Genomic DNA, 26202 nt, shown 5'->3' with positions numbered 1-26202 from the left:
ATTGTAGGATGTTTAGTAGCATCTGCTTCCCTTGTGGCTCAGCTGGTAAAGAATCTGCCTGCAATGCAGGAGACCTGGGTTTGATCCCTGGGTTGGGAAGATCCCCTGGAGAAAGGAAAGGCTACCCACTCCAGTATTCTGGCCTGGAGAGTTCCATGGAGGGTATATACACGGGGGTCACAAAGAGTCAGACATGACTGACTTTGACTCTGGCTTCCCTGTTAGCTCAGTTGGTAAAGAATCCGCCTGCAATGCAGGAGACCCAGGTTCGATTCCTAGGTCGGGGAGATCTGCTGGAGAAGGGATAGGCTACCGACTCCAGTATTCTTGGGCTTCCGTTGTGGCTCAACTGGTAAAGAATCTGCCTGCAATGCAGGGGACCTGGGTTTGATCCCTAGGTTGGGAAGATCCCCTGGAGAAGGGAAAGGCTACCCACTCCAGTATTCTGGCCTGGAGAATTCCATGGGCTACATAGTCCATGGAGTTGCAAAGAGCCAGACACGATTGAGTGACTTTCACTTTTCACTGGACTCTGACCACCAGGTATCAGAAGCAGTCTCTTCTCCAGTTGTGAAAACCAAAAATGTCTCCAGACACTGCCAAATATCCCCTGTGGAGCAAAATCACCCCTAGTTGAGTAGTTCACTATTCATAAAGGACCATATGAAAATGAAGCTAAATGTGACTACTGGACTACCAAGGGAATTTCGTGAAACTCTAAATAACTACTCAACAGTAATAATTTAAATATAAGTTGAAAGAGATCCACAGAAAGTATAACTGCTCTCAGGCTACTGATACTTACGACTACTGTTTAAATTTACGGCTACTGTTTAAATTATTAATAAATATGCCAGCAGTGAAAAGAACTGCTGATTCCTTTGCTGGCTGATAAATGTGTACTGACTTGAGAAACCTATTCTTTTTTTTTTGGCCATGCTGCGTGGCTTCTGGGACCTTAGTTTCCTGACCAGGAATCGAACCCCGGCCCTCAGTAGTGAAAGTGTGAAGTCGTAACTGCTGGACCACCAGGAAATTCCCGTGAAACCTATACTTGAATTTAAATTGTAAAAAAGAAACTTTTATAAAAATATATTTATAAATATATAAATATAATAAAACATCATATACTTAAACTTTTATTTAAAATATATATAAGATCAGTATTTTCCATTTATACTTCATACCAACTGCTGGAAACTCTCTTTCCATGGATTTGGGTGTTCATATTCTTCTGGATTAATCTGGTAGAATTTGCCAGGTTCAGGGTGCATCATAGGGCGGGTATACTCAAATACTTCCATGTATAATCGTTTCCTGGAGGGGGAAAGGGGTTTAAGATTTCTTCATAAAATATTTTTTAAACAACTACAAAAATTATTTGAGGCCTCAAAAACTTGTAAGAATATGACAGAGCAGCATTGTAAATGTAAAAATAAAATTTTTGGCTAAAATAATATAACTGCATATAAAAAGTAAAGTAGTCCACCTAAAACAATGCATCAATTCTTTAAAATCTGATTGTTTAGTTAAAGGAAAATAAAAGCCACACACAATTATAATTTAAAAGGATTATTTTAAATAATGATGTTTCATGTATGTCTGATCGCAAATCATCAAATCTTAGGAGTGGAGTGATAGTTGACTATTATATAATTTCTTGTACAAAACAAATGTTTCTTCTTCTGCCCTTTTAACATTCCCTTTTTGCTTTCCAACACAAATATAATTTTCTTTCTTAAATTTAAAGTGTACCTTATTTTTAGTATCATAGAAGTAATACATATAGCTGCTGTAAAATACAGAAAAGTATGAAAGAGATAACCTACTTTTAATATATTAACTATTAACAATTTACTATATTTCTTTTCAGTCTTTTTAGCTACAGAGTTTCATTTATTACAATTGTGATAACATAAAATTTTTGTATTCTGCTTTCATTTTTTATAACATGGCATATTCCCATGTTATTAAAAACTGTAAAGTTCACTGTTAATGACTATATCACAACCCTTAAAGTACCTATAACACTGTTTACTTTTAGTCCAATCCCTTATTGCTAGACTTTGATTATTTCTAGCTTTCTTCCACTATTAACTATGTTATTACGAAAAATTTGTACATAACGTAAATAAATTTTCAGAAGTGGAATTCCTAGGTCAAAGGGCACACATATTTCATGGTTCGAAAATACAACTGTCCAAACTCTTTTCTAAAAGTGATATACAAAATCTACATTCTTACTGAACTATTAGCTATTTTAAATTAGACTTAGTTGTTTCTAAAAAGCAATGGAATGAAAAGCATTCTCCATAATCACTCAGTAGCTTTTAACTGACAAATAGAAGAAAAAGTACTTCCTTTATTGTTTTAAATAAAGAAAGTACTCAGATGGTGGCTCAGATGGTAAAGCATCTGCCTACAATGTGAACCTGGGAACCCAGAGACCTGGGTTCAATACCTGGGTTGGGAAGATCTCCTGGAGAAGGCAGTGGCAACTCACTCCAGTATTCTTGCCTGGAAAAACCCATGGACGGAGGAGCCTGATAGGCTACAGTCCATGGGGTCACAAAGAGTTGGACACGACTGAGCGACTTCACTTTCTTTCTTATAGTTTTAAAAACACTGCCTGGACTGATAACCAACATTTGTGATAAATAGGTAACTGGGAAAGGAGCAAAGGAAAGATATATCCATTTGAATGCAGAGTTCCAAAAAATAGCAAGGAGAGATAAGAAAGCCTTCCTCAGTGATCAGTGCAAAGAAATACAGGAAAACAACAGAATGGGAAAGACTAGAGATCTGTTCAAGAAAATTAAAGATACCAAAGAAACATTTCATGCAAAGATGGACACAACAAAGGACAGAAATGGTATGGACCTAACAGAAGCAGAAGATATTATTAAGAGGTGGCAAGAATACACAGAAGAACTATACAAAAAAGATCTTCATGACCCAGATAACCATGATAGTGTGATCGCTCATCTACAGCCAGACATCCTGGAAAGCAAAGTCAAGTGGGCCTTAGGAAGCATCACTATGAACAAAACTAGTGGAGGTGATGGAATTCCAGTTGAGCTATTTTAAATCCTAAAAGATGACGTTGTGAAAGTGCTGCACTCAATATGCCAGCATATCTGGAAAACTCAGCAGTGGCCACAGGACTGGAAAAGGTCGTTTTCATTCCAATCCCAAAGAAAGGCTATGCCAAAGAATGTTCAAACTACCGCACAATTGCACTCATCTCACATGCTAGCAAAGTAATGCTCAAAATTCTCCAAGCCAGGCTTCAAAAGTACAAGAACCGTGAATTTCCAGATGTTCAAGCTGGATTTAGAAAAAGCAGAGGAACAAAGGCAGAGATCAAATTGCCAACATCAGCTGGATCATCGAAAAAGCAAGAGTTCCATAAAAACATGTACTGCCTTATTGACTACACCAAAGCCTTTGACTCTGTGGATCACAACAAATTGGAAAATTCTTAAAGAGATGGGAATACCAGACCACCTGGCCTACCTCCTGAGAAATCTGTATGCAGGTCAAGAAGCATCAGTTAGAACTGGACATGGAACAACAGACTGGTTCCAAATAGGAAAAGGAGTATGTCAAGGCAGTATACTGCCACCCTGCTTATTTAACTTATATACAGAGTTCATCATGCAAAATGCTGGGCTGGATAAAGCACAAGCGGGAATCAAGACTGATGGGAGAAATATCAATAACCTCAGATATGCCACTGATACCACTTTAACGGCAGAAAGCAAAGAGGACTCTTGATGAAGGTGAAAGAGAGCGAAAAACCTGGCTTAAAACTCAACACTGAAAAAATTAAGATAATGGAACCCAGTCCCATCACCTCATGGCAAACAGATGGGGAAACAATGGAAACAGTGAGAGACTTTATTTTGGGGGGCTCCAGATTACAGCCATGAAATTAAAAGACGCTTACTCCTTGGAAGGAAAGTTATGACCAACCTAGACAGCATATTAAAAAGCAGAGACATTACTTTGCCAACAAAGGTCCATCTAGTCAAAGCTATGGTTTTTCCAGTAGTCATGTATGAATGTGAGAGTTGGACTATAAAGAAAGCTGAGTGCCGAAGAATTGATGGTTTTGAACTGTGGTGTTGGAGAAGCCTCTTGGGAGTCCCTTGAACTGCAAGGAGATCCAACCAGTTCATCTTAAAGGAGATCAGTCCTGGGTGTTCATTGGAAGGACTGATGTACTTTGGCCACCTGATGCGAAGAGCTGACTCATTTGAAAAGACCCCGATGCTGGGAAAGATTGAGGGCAGGAGGAGAAGGGGACGACAGAGGATGAGATGGTTGGATGGCATCACCGACTCAATGGACATGAGTTTGGGCAGGCTCTGGGAGTTGGTGTTGGACAGGGAGGCCTGGCATGCTGCGGTTCATGGGGTCGCAAAGAGTCAGACACGACTGAGCAACTAAACTGAACTGAAAATCACTGCTGATGGTGACTGCGGCCATGAAATTAAAAGATGCTTGCTCCTTGGAAAAAAAGCTATGACCAATCTAGACAGCATATTAAAAAGCAGAGACATTACTTTACCAACAAAGGTCCATCTAGTCAAAGCTATGGTTTTTCCAGTAGTCATGTATGAATGTGAGAGTTGGACTATAAAGAAAGCTGAGTGCCGAAGAATTGATGGTTTTGAACTGTGGTGTTGGAGAAGCCTCTTGGGAGTCCCTTGAACTGCAAGGAGATTCAACCAGTCAATCCTAAAGGAAATCAGTCCTGAATATTCATTGGAAGGACTGATGTTGAAGCTGAAACTCCAATACTTTGGCTACCTGATGGGAAGAACAGATTTACTGGAAAAGACCCTGATGCTGGGAAAGACTGAAGGCGAGAGAAGAAGGGGATGACAGAGGATGAGATGGTTGGATGGCAACACCGACGCAATGGACATGAATCTGAGTAGGCTCCAGGAGTTGGTGATGGACAGGGAAGCCTGGAGTGCTGCAGTCCATAGGGTCGCAGGGTTGGACTCGACTGAGTGACTGAACTGAACTGGAATTTATAAGTATTCTAATTTTCTTCTATTTAACTGTAACCATCAACTCACACTCCAACCTTCCTACCATCCTTTAGCATTTGGGGCAGTAGGTAATATATCTCAAGATACTAAGAAATAAATTTTCACTTACCATAAAATTGGATCATTAGCAAGTTCACTGAAGCGTTTACACACACAAGCTGCTCTACAAAGATCCTGTTCCAGCAAATACGAGAAGATTTTTAGAACCACTTCATCTGGCAGTTTCTCCTGAAGATACTGTTCAGCAGGTGCTGCTATAAAAAGATTAACAAACAGAACATAATCTATCATGCTAGCAAAGACTTTCTCATTATTTAAAGAGCACAATTTTCATTTTGTTAAATGAAGAGCTTTTATTTTTTGATGACTATCATTTTATAAGCATGTGCTTTCAGAGATGACACGCATTTATTTTCTTTTCTCTTAACAGTATTCTTTTAGCTAGTATGTACCATTTCAGTAACTGGTTACAATAAATATACAAAAAAGATTTTTATACAACAATTACAGTCAAAGATGGAGAAGGTCAGGGTTCTCAGGTTTATTCTGTAATAACTGCTTTCTAAATCTCAAATGTGTAAATAAACATTTAATTTTAATTTTTTATCAAACAAAATTTAAAAGAACTATTTAATCCTATTCCTTAACTTTCTCAAAGGAAATACCTGATAGATCTTGTGATTTTCCAGAAACTCTTGCACGTTTTGCACGATGACCAAAAAAGTTTTCTGTAGTTGAAGTTGAAGCACCCTTGAAAAACAAAATGAAAACTAGTTAAGCAAATATTTTTACCCATAATCATTACTTCTAAAAAATGATGACAGTCCCGTCTGTTTCCTAACAATTCTTTCATTATACACAGAACAACAGACATTTAACCTACCTCCATACTGCTCTTGGTAGGACACGCTGTTCTTTTTGGCAAAAGAGTTTTCCTACGAAGTTGGTATGGACTATTTTGTGCACCAGGACCGGATTCTTCTGCAACCATATCTGCAGGTACATCATCATCTGTTATAAACAAAAATAATATGAAAATGACACCCATTTTTAAGAAAAAGCCCTATGGATTCAGTAAATTTATAAAAAACTTTGTAATATATATTTTTTGGGGGGGGAGATAGTTTTTATACAAAATTCTAGTCATCTGGATAACCATTTGAGAAGTCTTGGATTTCTATTTCATTTCTTACTTCAAAATAAATTTCACAATGCTTACCTACAATAAAAATAAATAAAATCATGAAAAGAAAAGAAAATTATTTTTTATAATGTGAAAGTGGGAAAGTTCTTTAAAGGTATGACACAGAACTTGGAAGGCATTTTTAAAAACGGTGAGGAGGATGTTCACTTGCTGAGTGAGTACGAGTGAGTACTGCATGGTTAAGAGTACAAGCAGGGTGAGAAGTGTGTCAATGGAGACAGACAGTTCAGTATAGATTATGAATACCAAGTAGGACAGTGTAGATTCAGTATAGACACCAAGTGGGATAAAAAGGGCATCCATGCAGAGGCTGGTCTGGCATACAGTGTTGGCGCTCAAGAGGGGTAAGAAGGAGGAGGTCTGTGTGTGGAAAGGGTGACAGAAAAGGCTATCGCACACGAGAGGGAAAAGGTGGAACTGGAAGCTTGGTAACATCAAGGGACTGATCAAATAATTAAGTAGAATGGAAGCCAGGGTTCTGAGAAGAGTTAAAATATAAATAGAGTGTATCTTACACTGTTGGACTGGAATTTTCAATGTGAACTCATTGTTTTTAAAAGATAGATACAGAAATAGGTAAGCACGTTCAAATAAATGTATAAATGTTTGGAAATGTGTGGATTATACACGTGTGGAACAAAGCCTGGAAGCAGTGCTACTCCAATAGCAATGAGCATGACCAGTATTTGGATATTTGCTTCTGAATACTTTCTTACTTCTTTATAAAAGGGATAAGGGCTCCTTGGAGAAATGGCTGATTCTAGGTTGAGAGAAATGCAAGGTGAACCTGAAATATCTTGTGGCAGAAACAAGAAACTGCGGAATGATGAGGACATGTCAAAAGAACACTGAATGGACTTCCCTGGTGGTCCAGTGGTTGCGAAGCCACTTTTCAGTGCAAGGGACACAGATTCCCCTGGTCAGAGAACTAAGATCCCACATGCCTTGGGGGGTAACTAAGCCCATGTACTGAAACTAGAGAGGCCTGCATGCCGCAACTAGAAAAAGCCCGCATGACAGCCAAAAAAGAAAAAAACGAATACTGAGATCAGCCCGAATGATCACCCACTAGCTAGCAAAATTATGCTGAAGTATCAAAACTCATGATAGTAAAGGGATTATAACCTACTGAATGGACAACCTGTAAATTCATTCTACTATAAATAAAGGAATAAATGGAATTTGATAGGAATGAGATGTTTAAAGTACCCCCCCGCCACAAATACTGATTAAGTAGAAAGGGAAAAATCATAACTCTATAGTAGAAATGCCAATCAAACACTGTCAATCAAGTGACCAAAGTAAACATCATTCATAAGACATACTGAAGCTGTGTGTCACCTCAGAGTATGAAAGAACACAGCATCACTTCTATGATATTCCTGACAAAGATACGTAACCTAAATCTATTGGGAATATCAGAATTATGAGGAATCATTAGGGAAAATCCGAATTTGTTCTAACTGGTTTTTAATAAGCTTCAAATTATCAAAGTTGAAAGTCAAGGAAAAGCCTAAGGAACTGTTCCAGATGGAAGGACATTGAAAAGATATGTAAACTCACTGCAACCTGTGGTTCTGAACTAGATCCTTTTGTTTAAAGGTTTGTTTTTAGGACAAGAGTGAAATACTTCATTCAATTAGTGAAACCTGAATGGAGATCTAAAGACAGTAATGCGTCAGTACTAACTTTCTGATTTTAATAGGTATAGCATGATTATATAGGTGAATATCCTTGTTATTAGGAAATACACACTAAAGTATTAGGAGGTGACAGGACAAAGCTGGAAACTTATTCTTGAAGGGTTCAGGGTGGGGGGAGGGGAACTTCTTTGTACTGTTCTAAACTCTTTCCTAAGTTTAGATTGTTTAAAAATGAACTAATAAATTTGAGTAACATGTTTACATTTAAAAATTCTGCTTAGGAAATGAAAACCATAGAGATAGTTAAAAGAAACAACACAATTAGGAAAAATAACCCACTCCAGTATTCTTGCCTCAATAATTCCAGGGATAGGAAAGCCTGATGGGCTAGTTTATGGGATAGCAAAGAGTTGGACATGACTGAGACACTCACACACACATTTGTTAACATGTGTCACAAAAGGGTAACTGAAAAAGCAAGAGAGTTCCAGAAAAACATCTATTTCTGCTTTATTGACTACGCCAAAGCCTTTGACTGTGTGGATCACAATAAACTGTGGAAAATTCTGAAAGAGATGGGAATACCAGAACACCTGATCTGCCTTTTGAGAAATCTGTATGCAGGTCAGGAAGCAACAGTTAGAACTGGACATGGAACAACAGAGTGGTTCCAAATAGGAAAAGGAGTTCGTCAAGGCTGTATATTGTCACCCTGTTTATTTAACTTCTATGCAGAGTACATCATGAGAAACGCTGGACTGGAAGAAACACAAGCTGGAATCAAGATTGCCAGGAGAAATACCAATAACCTCAGATATGCAGATGACACCACCCTTATGGCAGAAAGTGAAGAGGAATTCAAAAGCCTCTTGATGAAAGTGAAAGTGGAGAGTGAAAAAATTGGCTTAAAGCTCAACACTCAGAAAACGAAGATCACGGCATCTGGTCCCACCACTTCATGGGAAATAGATGGGGAAACAGTGGAAACAGTGTCAGACTTTATTTTTCTGGGCTCCAAAATCACTACAGATGGTGACTGCAGCCATGAAATTAAAAGACGCTTACTCCTTGGAAGGAAAGTTATGACCAACCTAGATAGCATATTCAAAAGCAGAGACGTTACTTTGCCAACAAAGGTTCGTCTAGTCAAGGCTATGGTTTTTCCAGTGGTTATGTATGGATGCGAGAGTTGGACCGTGAAGAAGGCTGAGCGCCGAAGAATTGATGCTTTTGAATTGTGGTGTTGGAGAAGACTCTTGAGAGTCCCTTGGACTGCAAGGAGATAAAACCAGTCCATTCTGAAAGAGATCAGCCCTGGGATTTCTTTGGAAGGAATGATGCTAAAGCTGAAACTTCAGTACTTTGGCCACCTCATGCGAAGAGTTGACCCATTGGAAAAGACTCTGATGCTGGGAGGGATTGGGGGCAGGAGGAGAAGGGGACGACAGAGGATGAGATGGCTGGATGGCATCACTGACTCGATGCACGTGAATCTGAGTGAACTCCGGGAGTTGGTGATGGACAGGGAGGCCTGGCGTGCTGCGATTCATGGGGTCGTAAAGAGTCGGACACGACTGAGCGACTGATCTGATCTGAGTACTACAAATCAGCACGGAAAAGACTAACAATTCAACAGAAAATTGGACCAAGGATACAGCCAATTCAGAATTTAGGAAATACAAATGAAATACTAATAGAAACTACAATGAGTTTTTTTTATGTAGCAGATTATCAAAAGTTTGATTGTATACTAGTACTATATATCAAAAGATAACATGAGACAAAAAAATTCTTAATTGCTTTGAGGAGAGCAATTTGGCAGTAGCTATTATTACTTAACAATTCCACTCTGGGAATCGATTCTGCACACATGGGCAAAGTAGTTAAGAATCAAGATATTCATTGCAGTACTTTTTATAATACTGCTGGGTAACAATCAAAATGTTCATCAAGAGTAAAACCCAAAATATACAGAACAATGTGTTTAGTATATGTTTGTGTTTTAAGGCAATACATATACATTGGGGCTTCCCAGGTGATGCAGTGGTCAAGAATCTGCCTGCCAATGCAAGAGACATGGTTCAATCCTTGGGTTGGGAGGATCTCCTGGAGGAGGAAATGGCAACTCGCTCCAGTATTCTTGCCTGGAAAATTCTACAGACGGAGGAGCCTGATGGGCTATAGTCCATAGAGTCAGAAAGAGTTGGACACGACTGAGCAACAGAGCATGCACACATACATATGCTTATATATACATATATTTACTACAATATAAACTCCCCGATGGAAGAGAACCAACTTGAAGATGCTCCCACTGGCTGAAGATGGGACAATTTGAGCATCAGTAAGAATAACTGAAATGAACTAAAAGAAACATATTTAAATCTTGTGAATTTATGACACACAAAAAGGGCAAAACCACAATCTTGTAATTAGCCTCCAAATAAAATAAATAAATAAACTTAAAAAAGGGGGGAGTGGGGTTGCTTTGAAAGATGCCAGTGAAAAGCAACTTCTTATTTTAAAAACTGGTATACAACAGGAAATAACACTAGCTCTTCCTCTTTTATATAAACTGAACCACCAGGTAACCAGCTGTTAGGTGAAGGGAAACTTCTTTACAGAAACATTCCAGCAATAAATGAAGAAATAATCATATCAGAAAAATAAAATCTGGAATCTCTAAAGAGTTAAAAGAATTAACCACTGAGTATCAATAGTTCTAATATCACAAAAAGAAATATTACCAGACATTTATATATCTCCTGATGAAAGAACACACCACCATCATCTACAATATCTGCCCAAACCATCAAATCTCAACTTGAACAAACCTCTCAGAAACTCTACAAGATCAAACTATACCAGTTTTTTCAACAAATAAACTCCATGGGGGGAAAAATGAGGGAAAATAAGCAAAACTAAAGCATACTGTTTAAGAAAGTATATTCCAGTTATAAAGAAAAGAAGCTAGAAAATGATTATTACAAAAATGCTTTCTATGGGGAAGGAAAGAGGTTATGGTCAGAATGGGGCACATAAAAGGCTTCTGTAGTGGCTGGTAAAGTTCTACTTCTTGATCTACTGGTATTACAATACCAACCTTAACAATAATTCAATATACTATGTAGTTGTTTAATGTGAACTTCTCTATCTGGCTGTATTTTACAATCAAAAAGATATTTTTAAAAGGTGGGAAGGCTGTGCAGTGTATTTAAAAAGAGAGGTTTTTTCTTCCCACCTGCAGACCTTGGGCAGATAATCAACTTTTAAAATTAATTAATTTCTTGGCTCCACCCACACAGCATGTGGGATCTTAGTTCCCTGACTAGGGATCAAACCCACAGCCCCTGCAGGGGAAGCTCAAGACCTATAAACATTTTTAAACCTAAATATTCCCACTACTAAGGTTGGTAACAGTATCTTTTAATTCATAGGGCTGCAGAAAAGTATTTAAATAACATATGCAAAACATTCAGTAATATGCCTAGCTTACATTAAGTGTTCAATAAATGTTTTAGCTATTATTTTATTTAAATATTATTCTATTAAACACCTTCAAATAAAATTTGGAAAACCTAATAAGGTTTCCATGTACTTACATGGAAAGTAAGAAAGTATTTTCTGTAGTCAGAAAATACAGCCAGTGTAACATGCCTGGGTATTTGTGAAGTCATTCCATTGTAGTTAATTTCCATGTTTCAAGTATGGTTGAAAGGAACATCTACATTCTATTTTTTTTGAGACTAAGGGTTAAACACACCTAAAACACCAAGCTTGTTGACTGCAGTGGCCATATATTCTATGTCCTTACTTTGCTGGGGAGGAGGTGGTGTAGCAGTGGTGTGATCTATCCACCTACTTCTGAGGAAATGTGCTAAGATTCCCCACTATCTACAGACAGTCCATTTTCAGTATGTAAAATTTTGCTTTGTACACTTTGAGATAATATTATTTAGACATAAAGCTTCAAGATTATTATTTCTTCCTAGTGAATTATTCCTTCCCACCATTATGCAATGGCTCTCTTTATCCTTAATAGCACTTTTGCCTTTAAAATCTGTTCTTGCCTGATAGTACTTTCCTAGGAGCTTTCTGTTTTATTCTATATCAGTCTAGCATTTTGCCAATCCCGATTTTCAGCTTTTTACTTTTGCATCATTACATTTAGATTTAGTTCTTAACCACTTATTGCTATATACTTCTTTCCCTTTTCAGCCAAGCAAGAATATGTTTAATATTCTATATAACCCAACTAAAGCCAAATTCCAAGATTATATTTTTAATTTCTGAACATTGATTTTTAATTTTCTTTTTCAAGACTTACTGCTTGTTTTTCATATTGGCTGTTACTTCATACTTCACTTCCTTGTTTTAATCCTTTTAATTATTTCCATACACATTTATTTCTTGTTTAGACTGTTTCATCACTGAGCACTTAAATGCCACCCACCCGCTTGCCAAAGACCCCCAGCAACACTGCAGTTAGGGAAACCCTTTCCAATTCCAGGGGCTTCCCAGGTGGCTCAGTGGTAAAGAATCCACCCGCCAATGCAGGAGACAATGGTTTCTATCCGTGGGTCAGAAGATTCCTTGGGAGTAGGAAACGGAAACCCACTTCAGTATTCTTGCCTGGATATCTCCATGGACAGTGGAGATGGAAGGGCTACAGTCCATGAGGTCGCAGAGTGTCAGACACAACTGAACACACACACGTAATTCAGGTTCAAGGCTGCATGCCTGTCTATCAGACCTAGTTCTATTTTAAATAGGCCCAAACTCCATTCTCTATATGTGCACTAAAATTTCACCCCAGACCTACGTGTGTGTTCAGCTGCTCAGTCATGTCCGACTCCATGGACTGTAGCCTGCCAGGCCCCTCTGTTCATGGCAAGAACAATGGAGTGGGTTGTCATTTCCTCCGTCAGGGGATCTTCCCATCCCAGGAATCAAACCTATGTCTCTTGCAGCCCCTGCACTGGCAGGTGGAGCCACTGAGCCATCTGGGAAGCCCCTTATACCCAGGACCAAAAGGCCCTTGTACTATTTTATATAGCAGCACTAGTTACCACTTAAGGTTTTTTGTTTGTTTGTTTTTCCACTGAAGGTTTTGATTTGATTTCTCTCATACCTGGCACCTGGGAATTTCCTTCTTTCCTTCCTCAGAGTTTAGCTACACATTTAGAGTTTTGTTAGTGTTCCGTGTTACATTTCCACTATGTTTGCAGTGTATGCACGTGCAGGGGATCCCTCTATCATCTTGGTTTATGATGCAGCTATAGTCAGGTTCTACAACACTCACAAAGACACGCTCACACTTCTCATCCTATACTACCATCTCTCTAAATCCCACTCCTGTTTATTTTTTTTTTTAATTTTATTTTTAAACTTTATAATATGTATTAGTTTTGCCAAATATCGAAATGAATCCGCCAGATATACCTGTGTTCCCCATCCTGAAACCTCCTCCCTCCCCATACCCTCCCCTCTGGGTCGTCCCAGTGCACCAGCCCCAAGCATCCAGTATCGTGCATCGAAACTGGACTGGCGACTCGTTTTATACATGATATTATACATGTTTCAATGCCATTCTCCCAAATCTCCCCACTCTCTCCCTCTCCCACAGAGTCCATAAGACTGATCTATCAGTGTCTCTTTTGCTATCTCGTACACAGGATTATTGTTACCATCTTTCTAAATTCCATATATATGCGTTAGTATACTGTATTGGTGTTTTTCCTTCTGGCTTACTTCACTCTGTATAATAGGTTCCAGTTTCATCCATCTCATTAGAACTGATTCAAATGTATTCTTTTTAATGGCTGAGTAATACTCCATTGTGTATATGTACCACTGCTTTCTTATCCATTCATCTGCTGATGGGCATCTAGGTTGCTTCCATGTCCTGGCTATTATATACAGTGCTGCGATGAACATTGGGGTACACGTGTCTCTTTCCCTTCTGGTTTCCTCAGTGTGTATGCCCAGCAGTAGGATTGCTGGATCATAAGGCAGTTCTATTTCCAGTTTTTTAAGGAATCTCCACACTGTTCTCCATAGTGGCTGTACTAGTTTGAATTCCCACCAACAGTGTAAGAGAGTTCCCTTTTCTCCACACCCTCTCCAGCATTTATTGCTTGTAGACTTTTGGATCGCAGCCATTCTGACTGGTGTGAAATGGTACCTCATAGCCCACTCCTGTTTAAAATCTTCTCAGTTCAGTTCAGTTGCTCAGTCATGTCCAACTCTTTGAGACCCCATGGAATGTAGCACACCAGGCTTCCCTGTCTATCACCAACTTCCAGAGCTTACTCAAACTCATGTCCATCAAGTCTATAGATCTTATTATTACAGATACCCACCCAGACACCAGCCTGGAATCATCTTTCCTTCTCATCATTAACACAGCAAATATTAAGGACTGATAGTAAGGAGAACAGGAAAGATACACCCATTTGAATGCAGAGTTCCCAAAAAAATAGCAAGGAGAGATAAGAAAGCCTTCCTCAGTGATCAGTGCAAAGAAATACAAGAAAACAACAGAATGGGAAAGACTAGAGATCTGTTCAAGAAAATTAAAGATACCAAAGAAACATTTCATGCAAAGATGGACACAACAAAGGACAGAAATGGTATGGACCTAACAGAAGCAGAAGATATTATTAAGAAGAAGTGGCAAGAATACACAGAAGAACTATACAAAAAAAGATCTTCATGACCCAGATAACCATGATGGTGTGATCGCTCACCTACAGCCAGACATCCTGGAAAGCAAAGTCAAGTGGGCCTTAGGAAGCATCACTACAAACAAAGCTAGTGGAAGTGATGGAGTTCCAGTTGAGCTATTTCAAATCCTAAAAGATGACACTGTGAAAGTGCTGCACTCAATATTCCAGCCAATCTGGAAAACTCAGCAGTGGCCACAGGACTGGAAAAGGTCAATTTTCATTCCAATCCCAAAGAAAGGCAATGCCAAAGAATGTTCAAACTATTGCACAATTGTACTCATCTCACACGCTAGTAAAGTAATGCTCAAAATTCTCCAAGTCAGGCTTCAACAGTATACGAACCGTGAACTTCCAGATGTTCAAGCTGGATTTAGAAAAGGCAGAGGACCAAAGGCAGAGATCATATTGCCAACATCTGTTGGATCAAAAGCAAGAGAGTTACAGAAAAACACCTACTTCTGCTTTATTGACTACACCAAAGCCTTTGACTGTGTGGATCACAAGAAGCTGGAAAATTCTTAAAGAGATGGGAATACCAGACCACCTGGCCTACCTCCTGAGAAATCTGTATGCAGGTCAAGAAGCATCAGTTAGAACTGGACATGGAACAACAGACTGGTTCCAAACAGGTAAAGGAGTACATCAAGGCCTTATACTGTCACCCTGCTTATTTAATTTATATGCAGAGTACATCATGAGAAATGCTGGACTGGATGAAGCACAAGTTGGAACCAAGATTGTTGGGAGAAATATCAATAACCTCAGATATGCAGACCACCACATATGACAGACACTTAATGACACCACACTTACAGCAGAAAGCAAAGAACTAATGAGCCTCTGGATGAAAGTCAAAGAGAAGAGTGAAAAAGTTGGCTTAAAACTCAACATTCAGAAAACTAAGATCATGGCATCTGGTCCCATCACTTCATGGCAAACAGATGGGGAAACAGTGGGAACAATGACAGACTTTATTTTTTGGGGCTCCAAAATCACTGCAGATGGGTGACTGCGGCCATGAAATTAAAAGACGCTTGCTCCTTGGAAGAAAAGCTATGATCAACCTAGACAGTGCATTACAAAGCAGAGACAAAGCCAACAAAGGTCCATCTAGTCAAAACTATGGTTTTTCCAGGAGCCATGTATGGATGTGAGAGTTGGACTATGAAGAAACTTGAGTGCTGAAGAATTGATGGTTTTGAACTGTGGCGTTGGAGAAGACTCTTGAGAGTCCCCTGGACAGCAAGGAGATCCAACTAGTCCATCCAAAAGGAAATCAGTCCTGAATATCCTTTGGAAGGACTAATGCTGAAGCTGAAACTCCAATACTTTGGTTACCTGATGTGAAGAACTGACTCGTTGGAAAAGACCCTGATGCTGGGAAAGATTGAAGGTGAGAGAAGAAGAGGACAACAGAAGATGAGATTGTTGGATGGCATCACCAACTCGATGGACATGATTTTGAGTAAGCTCCAGGAGTTGGTGGTGGACAGGGAAGCCTGGTGTGCTGCAGTCCATGGGGTCTCAAAGAGTTGAACATGACTAAGCGACTGAACTGAACTGAAGTAAGGAATGTAGAAGTAATTAACGGGGAAGAGACAGTGCTGGTTAATTCCAGTGCAGTTTGAGGTTCACACCAAATAAACACATAAAGCTACATGATTTGAAATCTCATAATGCCATAATAACCTCAACTTCCTATTCAAAACACCGTCCTGTTCTAAAGCACTCAAAGCTCAGCTCTAAAATAATCATATTAAACTTTTACTTGTGCTGAGATCAAGAATCTGTGCTATTTTCTGTACTGCTCTCCAAGTAAATTACCACTGTTTACTAATATAAATAAGAAACAAAAGGAGAAAACTTAAAAGACACAAAACCCAAAACATACACACATGAAATAATCTTCAGTGATTAGTGTTCTCTTCATCTTTTGAACTGCTGTAGTACTGTATATTGGAGAAGGCAATGGCACCCCACTCCAGTGTTCTTGCCTGGAGAATCCCAGGGACGGGGGAGCCTGGTGGGCTGCCGTCTATGGGGTCGCACAGAGTCGGACACAACTGAAGCGACGTAGCAGCAGCAGCAGCAGCACTGTATATACACCATATACTCTAGCGTATCACAGCTGCCTTATTTGTTATTTGCTTTCTTGGTATACTTAAGTTTCTTAACAAAATTTAAGCTCTGAGGACATGGCTATTTTATATATAATATATTATTACATTAAATTATTTAATGATAATAAATTATATTGTTATAAATTATATTATAAATGTATTATAATATTATAAACATATATATATTTTATATTTCCTCCACGTTCAGCTTAGTGCCCAATAACTACTCAAGAAATGCTGATTCTCATCCATTGAGAACTCAATTCAATTTATTCAAGAGTTTTTCCAAGAACCCACCACCAGTGGTGTACTAAGATGACCTTACATACTACTTGACAGAAAATAAAAACCCAGATAAGAATTGCTTCTCTTCTTCCTACCTCCAACTCTTGAACTAATTACAAGCATATACATTTATTTTTTGTTCCCTCCTGAAATTACAGTAGATTTGGCACATATGAAGCAAACAATAAATTATACAGTACTAAAGTGATCCATGGTAGCTGCTAAATTGTCCAATTCAAGAACTAAGAAATCATGAAGGACTGGTTATGATATTGTTCTAACAACAAAATCCAAAAACAAGACTTCAAAATAATATTTTGTTAAATTTTTTTAACTTTATAGCTTTCACTTTTATATCTAATATTGGAATACCAATATTCAGATGTCAAATTATAATCTAAGACTAATAAAAAATAATTCAATATCAAAATGTTTAATTTCAACCATAACTTACAGAAAATGTAATTTTCAGTTAGAAAAAAATGTTCTTGACCAGAAGATACCCAACAGAAACACCAGCTCTTTTTTCATACTAAAGGTTTATATTTTTAATACTCAGAGTATGCCTCAAATTCAGATAAGCCATACTTCAAGTGCTCAATAGCTACAACATGGCTAGTAGTTATCCTAATTGGATAGTATTCACACATACATACACCCTTTTATTAAATTCTTACCAGTCCTCTTACACACATACATGTAATATAAAAATTTATAATTTTTAGATTTTTACTACAAATTATATACAAAAATACTAGAGTCTTCACTATTAATAGGATCCATAGGGATAAAGGCTTCTGTAGAGTAAGTATGATTCTTTAAATAAAAAAAATCTTTTGAAATCTTTGCTATTAAATAGGACTGAAAAAAAAATAGCACTGAAAATTTATACTGATTCACTTCCACAAAAGAAGAGACTTAAGTCTATACACCTTAAGCAAAAGATCTTAATTTTTACATACCTTTTAACTATCTCAAAGATGTACAGAAAATTACACTATTGACTGGCTCTAGGTTAAAGTCTATACACCTTAGGTTTAAAGATTAACCTAAAGTTAAAAGATAGTTTATGTGGAATTTAATTTCCAAAAGTTTTTTCCTTTTTTTCTCCACAATTATCATCTAAGTTCCATGTTACTTACCCATAGCCACAGATCATATATTGGAAACTTGTGCTAGTAACTCTGTGTTTAGAAACAGCTCCCAGTCTCACAGTATAAAGAACCACACTTGACAACTGTTTCTAACACAGTTGGGAACTACCACAGCTTTTTTCCAACTACTAAAAAAAAATACACGAAAAAACTAAAATCAAGACAGAAATTTATCTTAAGTGCATTTTAACTTAAATATTTTACTTGAAAAATTTACTTAATTATTTTAAGGGAGAGAGTCCAGAAGCAAAGTTACAAAAAACTGCTTTTTAAAAGTTTGACTTGCAATAATCAGATATTTTTAATTGTATCTTATATATAGTTACAAACTCTAAAAAATCTAGTATTAAGAATACTGTTCAATGCTTTCATTAATACATTCAGGTATTACTTATGCACATACATGCATATAATTCTGCTGAATTTTCACAATATGAACTACAGGGATTATCTAAGACTGGTCAAAGAAAATATGTTTGACCATATCTTTGATACTATAAAGAGAACTACTGAAAATCTGAACAAGCCTTCATTTCATTGGGCTTCCCTGGTGGCTCAGACGGTAAAGTGTCTGACTGCAATGCGGGAGACCAGGGTTCAATCCCTGGGTCGGGAATATCCCCTGGAGGAAGAAATGGCAACCCACTCCAATACTCTTGCCTGGAGAATTCTATGGACAGAGGAGCCTGGTGGGCTACAGTCCATGGGGTCACAAAGAGTCGGACACAACTGAGCGACTACACTTCACTTCACTTCTTCATTTCATAAGAAGAAATTTAAACCACTTTATTGTATGCCATCTTACATAAAGTGTGTTCAACAAGTATTTGGAGAATGAATGAATGAATGTGCCATGCACTGTGTGAGGTACTGGTAAAACAGAGCAACCAAATAGAATCTTGTACTTGCCCTCCAACAGCTTAGAAGAGACATAAATAACCAAGCAGGCAATAATAGTACAGTATGTCACATGCTGTAATAGGAATAAGCAGAAGGCGCTATGAGAATACGGAGAAGGAAATGGCAACCTACTCCAGTATTCTTGCCTAGAATCCCATGGACAGAGGCTGACCCTTGTGGGCTACAGTCTGGGGTCACAAAGAGTCAGACATGACTTAAAGAGTCTGAGTACAAACATACTATGGAACACACAAGAGCATCTAATTCAGTCTTAGATGATGTTAAGAGTATGTTGTTGGGATATTAGTTGAAGGTTTCTTGAAGAAAGTCTAAGGTGAGATGGTATCTACTGGGAGTTAGTTAATCAGAAAGAAGTGTGTGTGAAGACTGAAGGTGCTCACCTCCAGCCATCTCAAGGAACTCCAAGTTGCTCCATATTGCGGTATCCATATTAGGTGCCAGATTATGAAGGGTGCCACAAACACTTTATTTAGATTTTATCTGGAAGGCCAAGGATAGCTACTAAACAGGTTTTAAATAGAACAGTGAGATGTTCTGATTTGTGTTTTAGGGAAATTACCTGAATGTATAGACACTTGGAAATGGATAGCACTAGTGGTAAGTGGTCAATTAGGAAGCTACAACGGAGTAATACAATGGAGAGATGAACATAGCTTGAACTATGGTAATAAATATCAAAGAACTGAATACATTTGGGATATAGTCACAAAATCATAAACTTTGGTGACTGAATGGATATAGGTGGGATGGAGAAGAGGTTGGCACCATGAATCATACTGATTTGGGCAATCCAATGGATGGTGGTGCTATGTACTAATAAGGAAGAAACCTTTGTAGGTGAGACACGGATCAAGGTGGGAGATGACTTCAGGTTTGGGTTTTGAAGTACTCGTAAGACAATCAAGTGGAGACTCTCAACAAAGCTAAATATATTGATTTCAGGCTCCAGTGAGTGATTTGGGTTGGAGATAAAGAATCAGGGAATTCTGTCACTCTGAAAATACACTACAGTAGGAGTTCAGAGTCAAAAGTGTAGATTAGCTGTCATTATTTATATATGGTACAATACTAATTTTCATGGCAGATATGTCATCCAACTCTTTGAGCATTAGCTATATAAGTGGACAGTTATCTACGTCAAAATTATCGTTCAGTTCAGTTCGGTTGCTCAGTCGTGTCCGACTCTTTGAGACCCCATGGACTGCAGCATGCCAGGCTTCCCTGTCCGTCACCAACTCCTGGAGCTTACTCAAACTCATGTCCATTGAGTCGGTAATTCCATCCAACCATCTCATCCTCTGTTGTCCCCTTCTCCTCCTGCCTTCAATCTTTCCAGCATCAGGGTCTTTTCAAATGAGTCAGTTCTTTGCATCAGGTGGCCAAAGTATTGGAGTTTCTCAGCTTCACCATCAGTCCTTCCAAAGAATACTCAGGACTGATTTCCTTTAAATGGACTGGTTGGATCTCCTTGCTGTCCAGGGGACTCTCCAGAGTCTTCTACAACACCATGGTTCAAAAGCATCAATTCTTCGGCACTCAGCTTTCTTTATAGTCCAACTCTCAAATCCATACATGACCACTTGAAAAACCAAAGCTTTGAGACGGACCTTTGTTGGCAAAGTAATGTCTCTGCTTTTTAATATGCTGTCTAGGTTGGTCATAACTTTTCTTTCATTACTGTATATATTAAAAAAAAAATCTGTGGGTCCCAGAATTGACAAGAATTCGTAACTCTAGCTTGATAAAAAAATAAAAGAAAGTCAACTGACAACTAATTCAAGGATTAATATCCTTTGGAAATAGCTTAGCTTTCTTTTCATTCTTTTCTGTTACAAATCACATTTTGTTCTCCTAAGGCATTTTCTCCCTTCGCTTGCAGGAAAGTAGTAGTACAGAACAGCCTCACCCACAATTGGAACATTTGAAATTCCTTCTATTCTCATATTTTACCTCCAGTTTTGCATTTTCAGTATTTCCTAAAGTGACAAAATTCACAAAACACAATCATTCTTTTCTATTTTATCAAATAAGAAAAACTATTTTTAACATTCATAAATTTTAAGTATTTTTAAAATTCAAGGAAAACTGTAGCATTACATCCAAAGTAGGAGCTGATATGTCTGGAGTATCAAGTGCATCATTAATTCAAGATCAGAATGATCATGGTTCCAAATCAGTAAGACAAACCTAATTCTAGGCTAACTTAGGATTCATCAGATCAGATCAGATCAGATCAGTCGCTCAGTCGTGTCCGACTCTTTGCGACCCCGTGAATCGCAGCACGCCAGGCCTCCCTTCCATCACCAACTCCTGAAGTTCACTGAGACTCACATCCATCGAGTCAGTGATGCCATCCAGCCATCTCATCCTCTGTCGTCCCCTTCTCCTCCTGCCCCCAATCCCTCCCAGCATCAGTCTTTTCCAATGAGTCAACTCTTCACATGAGGTGGCCAAAGTACTGGAGTTTCAGCTTTAGCATCATTCCTTCCAAAGAAATCACAGGGCTGATCTCCTTCAGAATGGACTGGTTGGATCTCCTTGCAGTCCAAGGGACTCAAGAGTCTTCTCCAACACCACAGTTCAAAAGCATCAATTCTTCGGCGCTCAGCCTTCTTCACAGTCCAACTCTCACATCCATACATGACCACAGGAAAAACCATAGCCTTGACTAGACGAACCTTTGTTCGCAAAGTAATGTCTCTGCTTTTGAATATGCTATCTAGGTTGGTCATAACTTTCCTTCCAAGGAGTAAGCGTCTTTTAATTTCATGGCTGTAGTCACCATCTGTAGTGATTTTGGAGCCCAGAAAAATAAAGTCTGACACTGTGTCCACTGTTTCCCCATCTATTTCCCATGAAGTGGTGGGACCGGATGCCATGATCTTCGTTTTCTGAATGTTGAGCTTTAAGCCAATTTTTTCACTCTCCACTTTCACTTTCATCAAGAGGCTTTTGAGTTCCTCTTCACTTTCTGCCATAAGGGTGGTGTCATCTGCATATCTGAGGTTACTGATATTTCTCCCAGCAATCTTGATTCCAGCTTGTGGTTCCTCCAGTCCAGCGTTTCTCATGATGTACTCTGCATATAGGTTAAATAAACAGGCTGACAATATACAGCCTTGACGAACTCCTTTTCCTATTTGGAACCAGTCTGTTGTTCCATGTCCAGTTCTAACTGTTGCTTCCTGACCTGCATACAAATTTCTCAAGAGGCAGATCAGGTGTTCTGGTATTCCCATCTCTTTCAGAATTTTCCACAGTTTATTGTGATCCACACAGTCAAAGGCTTTGGCATAGTCAATAAAGCAGAAATAGATGAGTATAAGTCACTAATTAAAAATTGCTCATTTTCATCTACTTGCCAGTCACGATGAATATAAAAATCTGCCATTAAGGGAACTGATATAGTAGGAAGGCTAGACATGTAAACAAATAACTGAAGCACTACAGTAAGAGCCATACTAAAAGTATACATGAGGTATTAGAAAAGTATAAATAGGACACACCATACACACCCAGCTTAAAAGCAAACAATTTATCCTGTCCCTAGCTTTACTTTTACAGGAAATGTGACAATTTTAGAAATGCCTTTTATTAGTTTTATAGAAGACGACTAGTGTGAAGACCAGGAAGAGTAAAGTATGAAGATCAAAATGAGAATAAGGCTATTAAATTCTTGTCTGTTGTTGTTCAGTCGTGTCCAGCTCTGCAACTCCATGGACTACAGCATGCCAGGCTCCCCTGTCCTTTAACTATCTCCCAGAATTTGTTCAGATTCATGTCCATTGAGTCGGTGATGCCACCCAATTGTCTCATTCTCTGTTGCCCCCTTCTCCTTTTGTCTTTAATCTTTCCCAGCATCAAGTCTTTTTTCCAGTGAGTTGGCTCTTTGCATCAGTTGGCCAAAGTATTAGAGCTTCAGCATCAGTACTTCTAATGACGACTCAGGGTTGATTTCCTTTAGGATTGACTGGTTTGATCTCTCTGCTGTCCAAGGGACTCTCAAGTGTTTTCTCCAGCACCACAATTCCAACACATCAATTCTTTGGCACTCAGGTTTCGTTATGGTCCAACTCTCACATCTGTACATGACTACTGGAAAAACCATAGCCTTGACTATATGGACCTTGTCGGCAAAGGTATGGCTCTGGTTTTTAATATGCTAAGTTTGTCACAGCTTTCCTTCCAAGGGGCAAATGTTTTTTAATTTCATGGCTGCAGTCACCCTCTGCAGTGATTTTAGAGCCCAAGAAAACAAAATCTGTCACTGTTTCCACCCCCTCCCGTTGCCATGATGTGATGGGACCAAGATGCCATAATTATAGTTTTTTGAATGTTGAGTTTAAGCCAGCTTTTTCACTCTCCTCTTTCACCTTCATCAAGAGGCTCTTTAGTTCCTCTTCACTTTCTGCCATTAGAGTGATCCCCTTCATGGATCACAACCTTGTCATTCACGGAGAAGGAGCTTGTGTAACTCAATGAAACTATGAGCCATGATGTATAGGGCCACCCAAGATGGATGGGTCATAGACAAGAGTTCAGAAAAAACACGGTCCACTGGAGGAGAGAATGGCAAACCACTCCAGTATTCTTGCTGCAAGAACCCCATAAACCGTATGAAAAGGAAAAAAGATATGACACCAGAAGATTATATTCTTATAAGCACTAAATGCTTAATCTTTGCTGTAAATTCACACAGCAAACTAAATTGAAAGAAAGAAAATGGATGAGAGACTGAGCATCATCAGTTCTCTTTCAGTTCTATAGTTAGACCACAATCCTGAGACTGCGTGATTTTAAGCAAATGTTTTACAGATCAAAGATCAGCTAATAGGAAAGGTATCACTAGTGGGCATCTGAGGCCCAATAAGGGTTCTGTGAAGTGTTTGAGATAAGTAGTAGCAAAATAATTTTTAGCTTAGTGGACTCCAAGTACAATGTTCTTTATTGTCACAAAAAGTAATGTGGATTTCTCAAAAAAGGTTATCATATAATCTATACAGATGATAATGATAATAATGATGATAGTAAATGGAATAATAATAGTACTACTATAAACTGGTATATCCAGCACTGAAAACTTCCATGTGCAGACACTATTTCAATTGTTTTATATATGAATTAACTCACTGAATCCTTTATCAACTCCATGAAGAACATATTCCTATTTTACAAATGAGAAAACTAGGCACACAGTGGTTAAACATCTTGACCAAGGCCACAAAGTATTAAGTAGCAGAGGCAGAATGTGAACTCAGTCTAGCTCGAGAGCCCAATGCTATTAACCACTGTGCTATCTAAATACAAGTTATCACTAGGAGTATATTACTATATAAGAGTACCATGAAATGGAACATATATACTCCTGGAAATGTAAAGAATTAAAAAATAATAATAGTTTTTCATGTCTTACTTTATTCAAAGAATCAAGTTACCACTTTATAAAATCACAACATATACATCAGACCTCTTTATTTTCATAATCAGCAACTCAGATCTTTCTGTATTATGTCAATAACATTTTGATATTTCACATATTTGATGATATACTACAATATTTAAGGAACAGGCTCTGGAAAGATTGTCTAGCTTCTTTGTTAGAATACTGCCTTAGTAGCTGTGCAATCTTGGACAAGTTTCTTAACCTGCCTGATTTTCAGTGCATCTATAAAATGGAGATGATAATGGTGACTACCTCGTGGAGATTAATTCTCAACAGTCCTTGGGAGAGAGAACATTTCAACATTAGTTATTATTGTAATTGAAATGAGATGCTAAAAGCTAGCAAGGTGTGCTCAAAATGCATTTCAAATTCTAGCTAAAGGCCTTTATTATATTATCTGATTCAATGTTCAAAAAACCCTCTGAAATGTAGAAATAATTCTTATCACAAAATAATTCTCATGGTAAGTGTTTAGAATAGTTCATGACCAGCAGAAAATACAAGGTGAAATCCACAAACACCAAGGACTGACCACTGACAAAAATGAATAATGCCATTTCATTTTAGGAGTGTATATTATTCTAATGATCCTGTCATAAATTTAAAGTATGTGTAACATTCATTTTTTTCCCAATTATAAAAATGTTTACAATTGCCAAGATATGGAAGCAACTTAAGTGTCAATCAACATATAAATGGATACAGAAGATATGGTAGGGACTTCTCTGGTGGTCTGATGGTTAAGAATCCACCTGCCAATGCAGAGGACATGGTTTGATCCCTGGTCCAGAAAGATCCCACATGCTATGGAGCAACTAAGCTTGCAAACTGCAACTACTGAGCCCCATAAACCTAGTGCTCCTGCTCTGCAATGAGAAGGTCACACACCACAGCTAAGAGCAGCCCCCACTTGCTGCATCAAGAGAAAGCCCATGGACAGCAACAAAGACATGGTGCATTCATCAATCAATCAATCAATCTTAAAAAAGCAAAGAGAATATATGGTACACACACACAGAATGAACTTTTGCCCTGTAACAACATGGATGGACTTGGAGGATATTATGCTAAGTGAAATGAGTCAGAAAGAAAAATACTATGTGATATCACATGTGTGGAAGCTAAAGATTAAACTACTGAATATAATAAAAAGAAAAACAGGGATATAGAGAATAAACTAGCAGTTACTAGTGGAGAGGCAAGTAAGGCTAGGGGTTTAAGAGGTACAAATTACTATGTACAAAATAAGCTACAAGAATACACAGTACAACACAGGGAATATAGCCAATATTTTATAATAACTATAAATGGAATATAACCTTTAAAAATTGTGCAACACTATGTTGTACACCTGAAACTTATATAGCATTGTATATCAACTATATCTTAATTTTAAAAAAGTTCACTTAGAAAATGTGAATACAGAAAAACACAAAAGAAGAAGTTACAAAATTTCTTTCTGAAACATGCTTTCTAGTGCCTACAGAATAAAAATGGTCCATAATTTATGTAATCAGCCCCTTGTTAAATTTATTTAACCAGTTTCCTTTTTCTCTTGGTCATATTTGTAAACTGCTTCAGTCATGACAAAAATTTACCTTTTCATGAAAAATATTATTTGTGACATAGTTTTGTCATTTA

The 26202-nt window shown here is 38.1% G+C and overlaps 1 protein-coding gene across 3 annotated transcripts in view; it reads right to left on the bottom strand.

Annotated features, from left to right (window-relative positions):
* Positions 1–26202, bottom strand: part of FBXO11 (F-box protein 11) — a 112003-nt gene that overhangs the window by 22631 nt on the left and 63170 nt on the right. For 2 of the 3 annotated variants that reach the window (XM_086327081.1, XM_086327083.1), the window contains 4 exons: positions 5947–6074; positions 5729–5813; positions 5173–5317; positions 1188–1317 (listed from right to left, as the gene is read on the bottom strand). In XM_086327081.1, coding sequence (XP_086183207.1) covers positions 1188–1317; positions 5173–5317; positions 5729–5813; positions 5947–6074 — 488 coding nt within the window. The remainder of the gene's footprint in view (positions 1–1187; positions 1318–5172; positions 5318–5728; positions 5814–5946; positions 6075–26202) is intronic. The other variant, XM_086327082.1, reaches the window with a different exon arrangement.

The sequence above is a fragment of the Bos grunniens genome, chromosome 11, assembly GCF_055505025.1.
Source record: "Bos grunniens cultivar Pamir isolate PY7600 chromosome 11, Bosgru_T2T1.0, whole genome shotgun sequence".
NCBI classification, from domain to species: Eukaryota; Metazoa; Chordata; class Mammalia; order Artiodactyla; family Bovidae; genus Bos; species Bos grunniens.
Note: the sequence above shows the minus strand (reverse complement) of the source record. Positions and strands in the feature narration are given on the sequence as shown.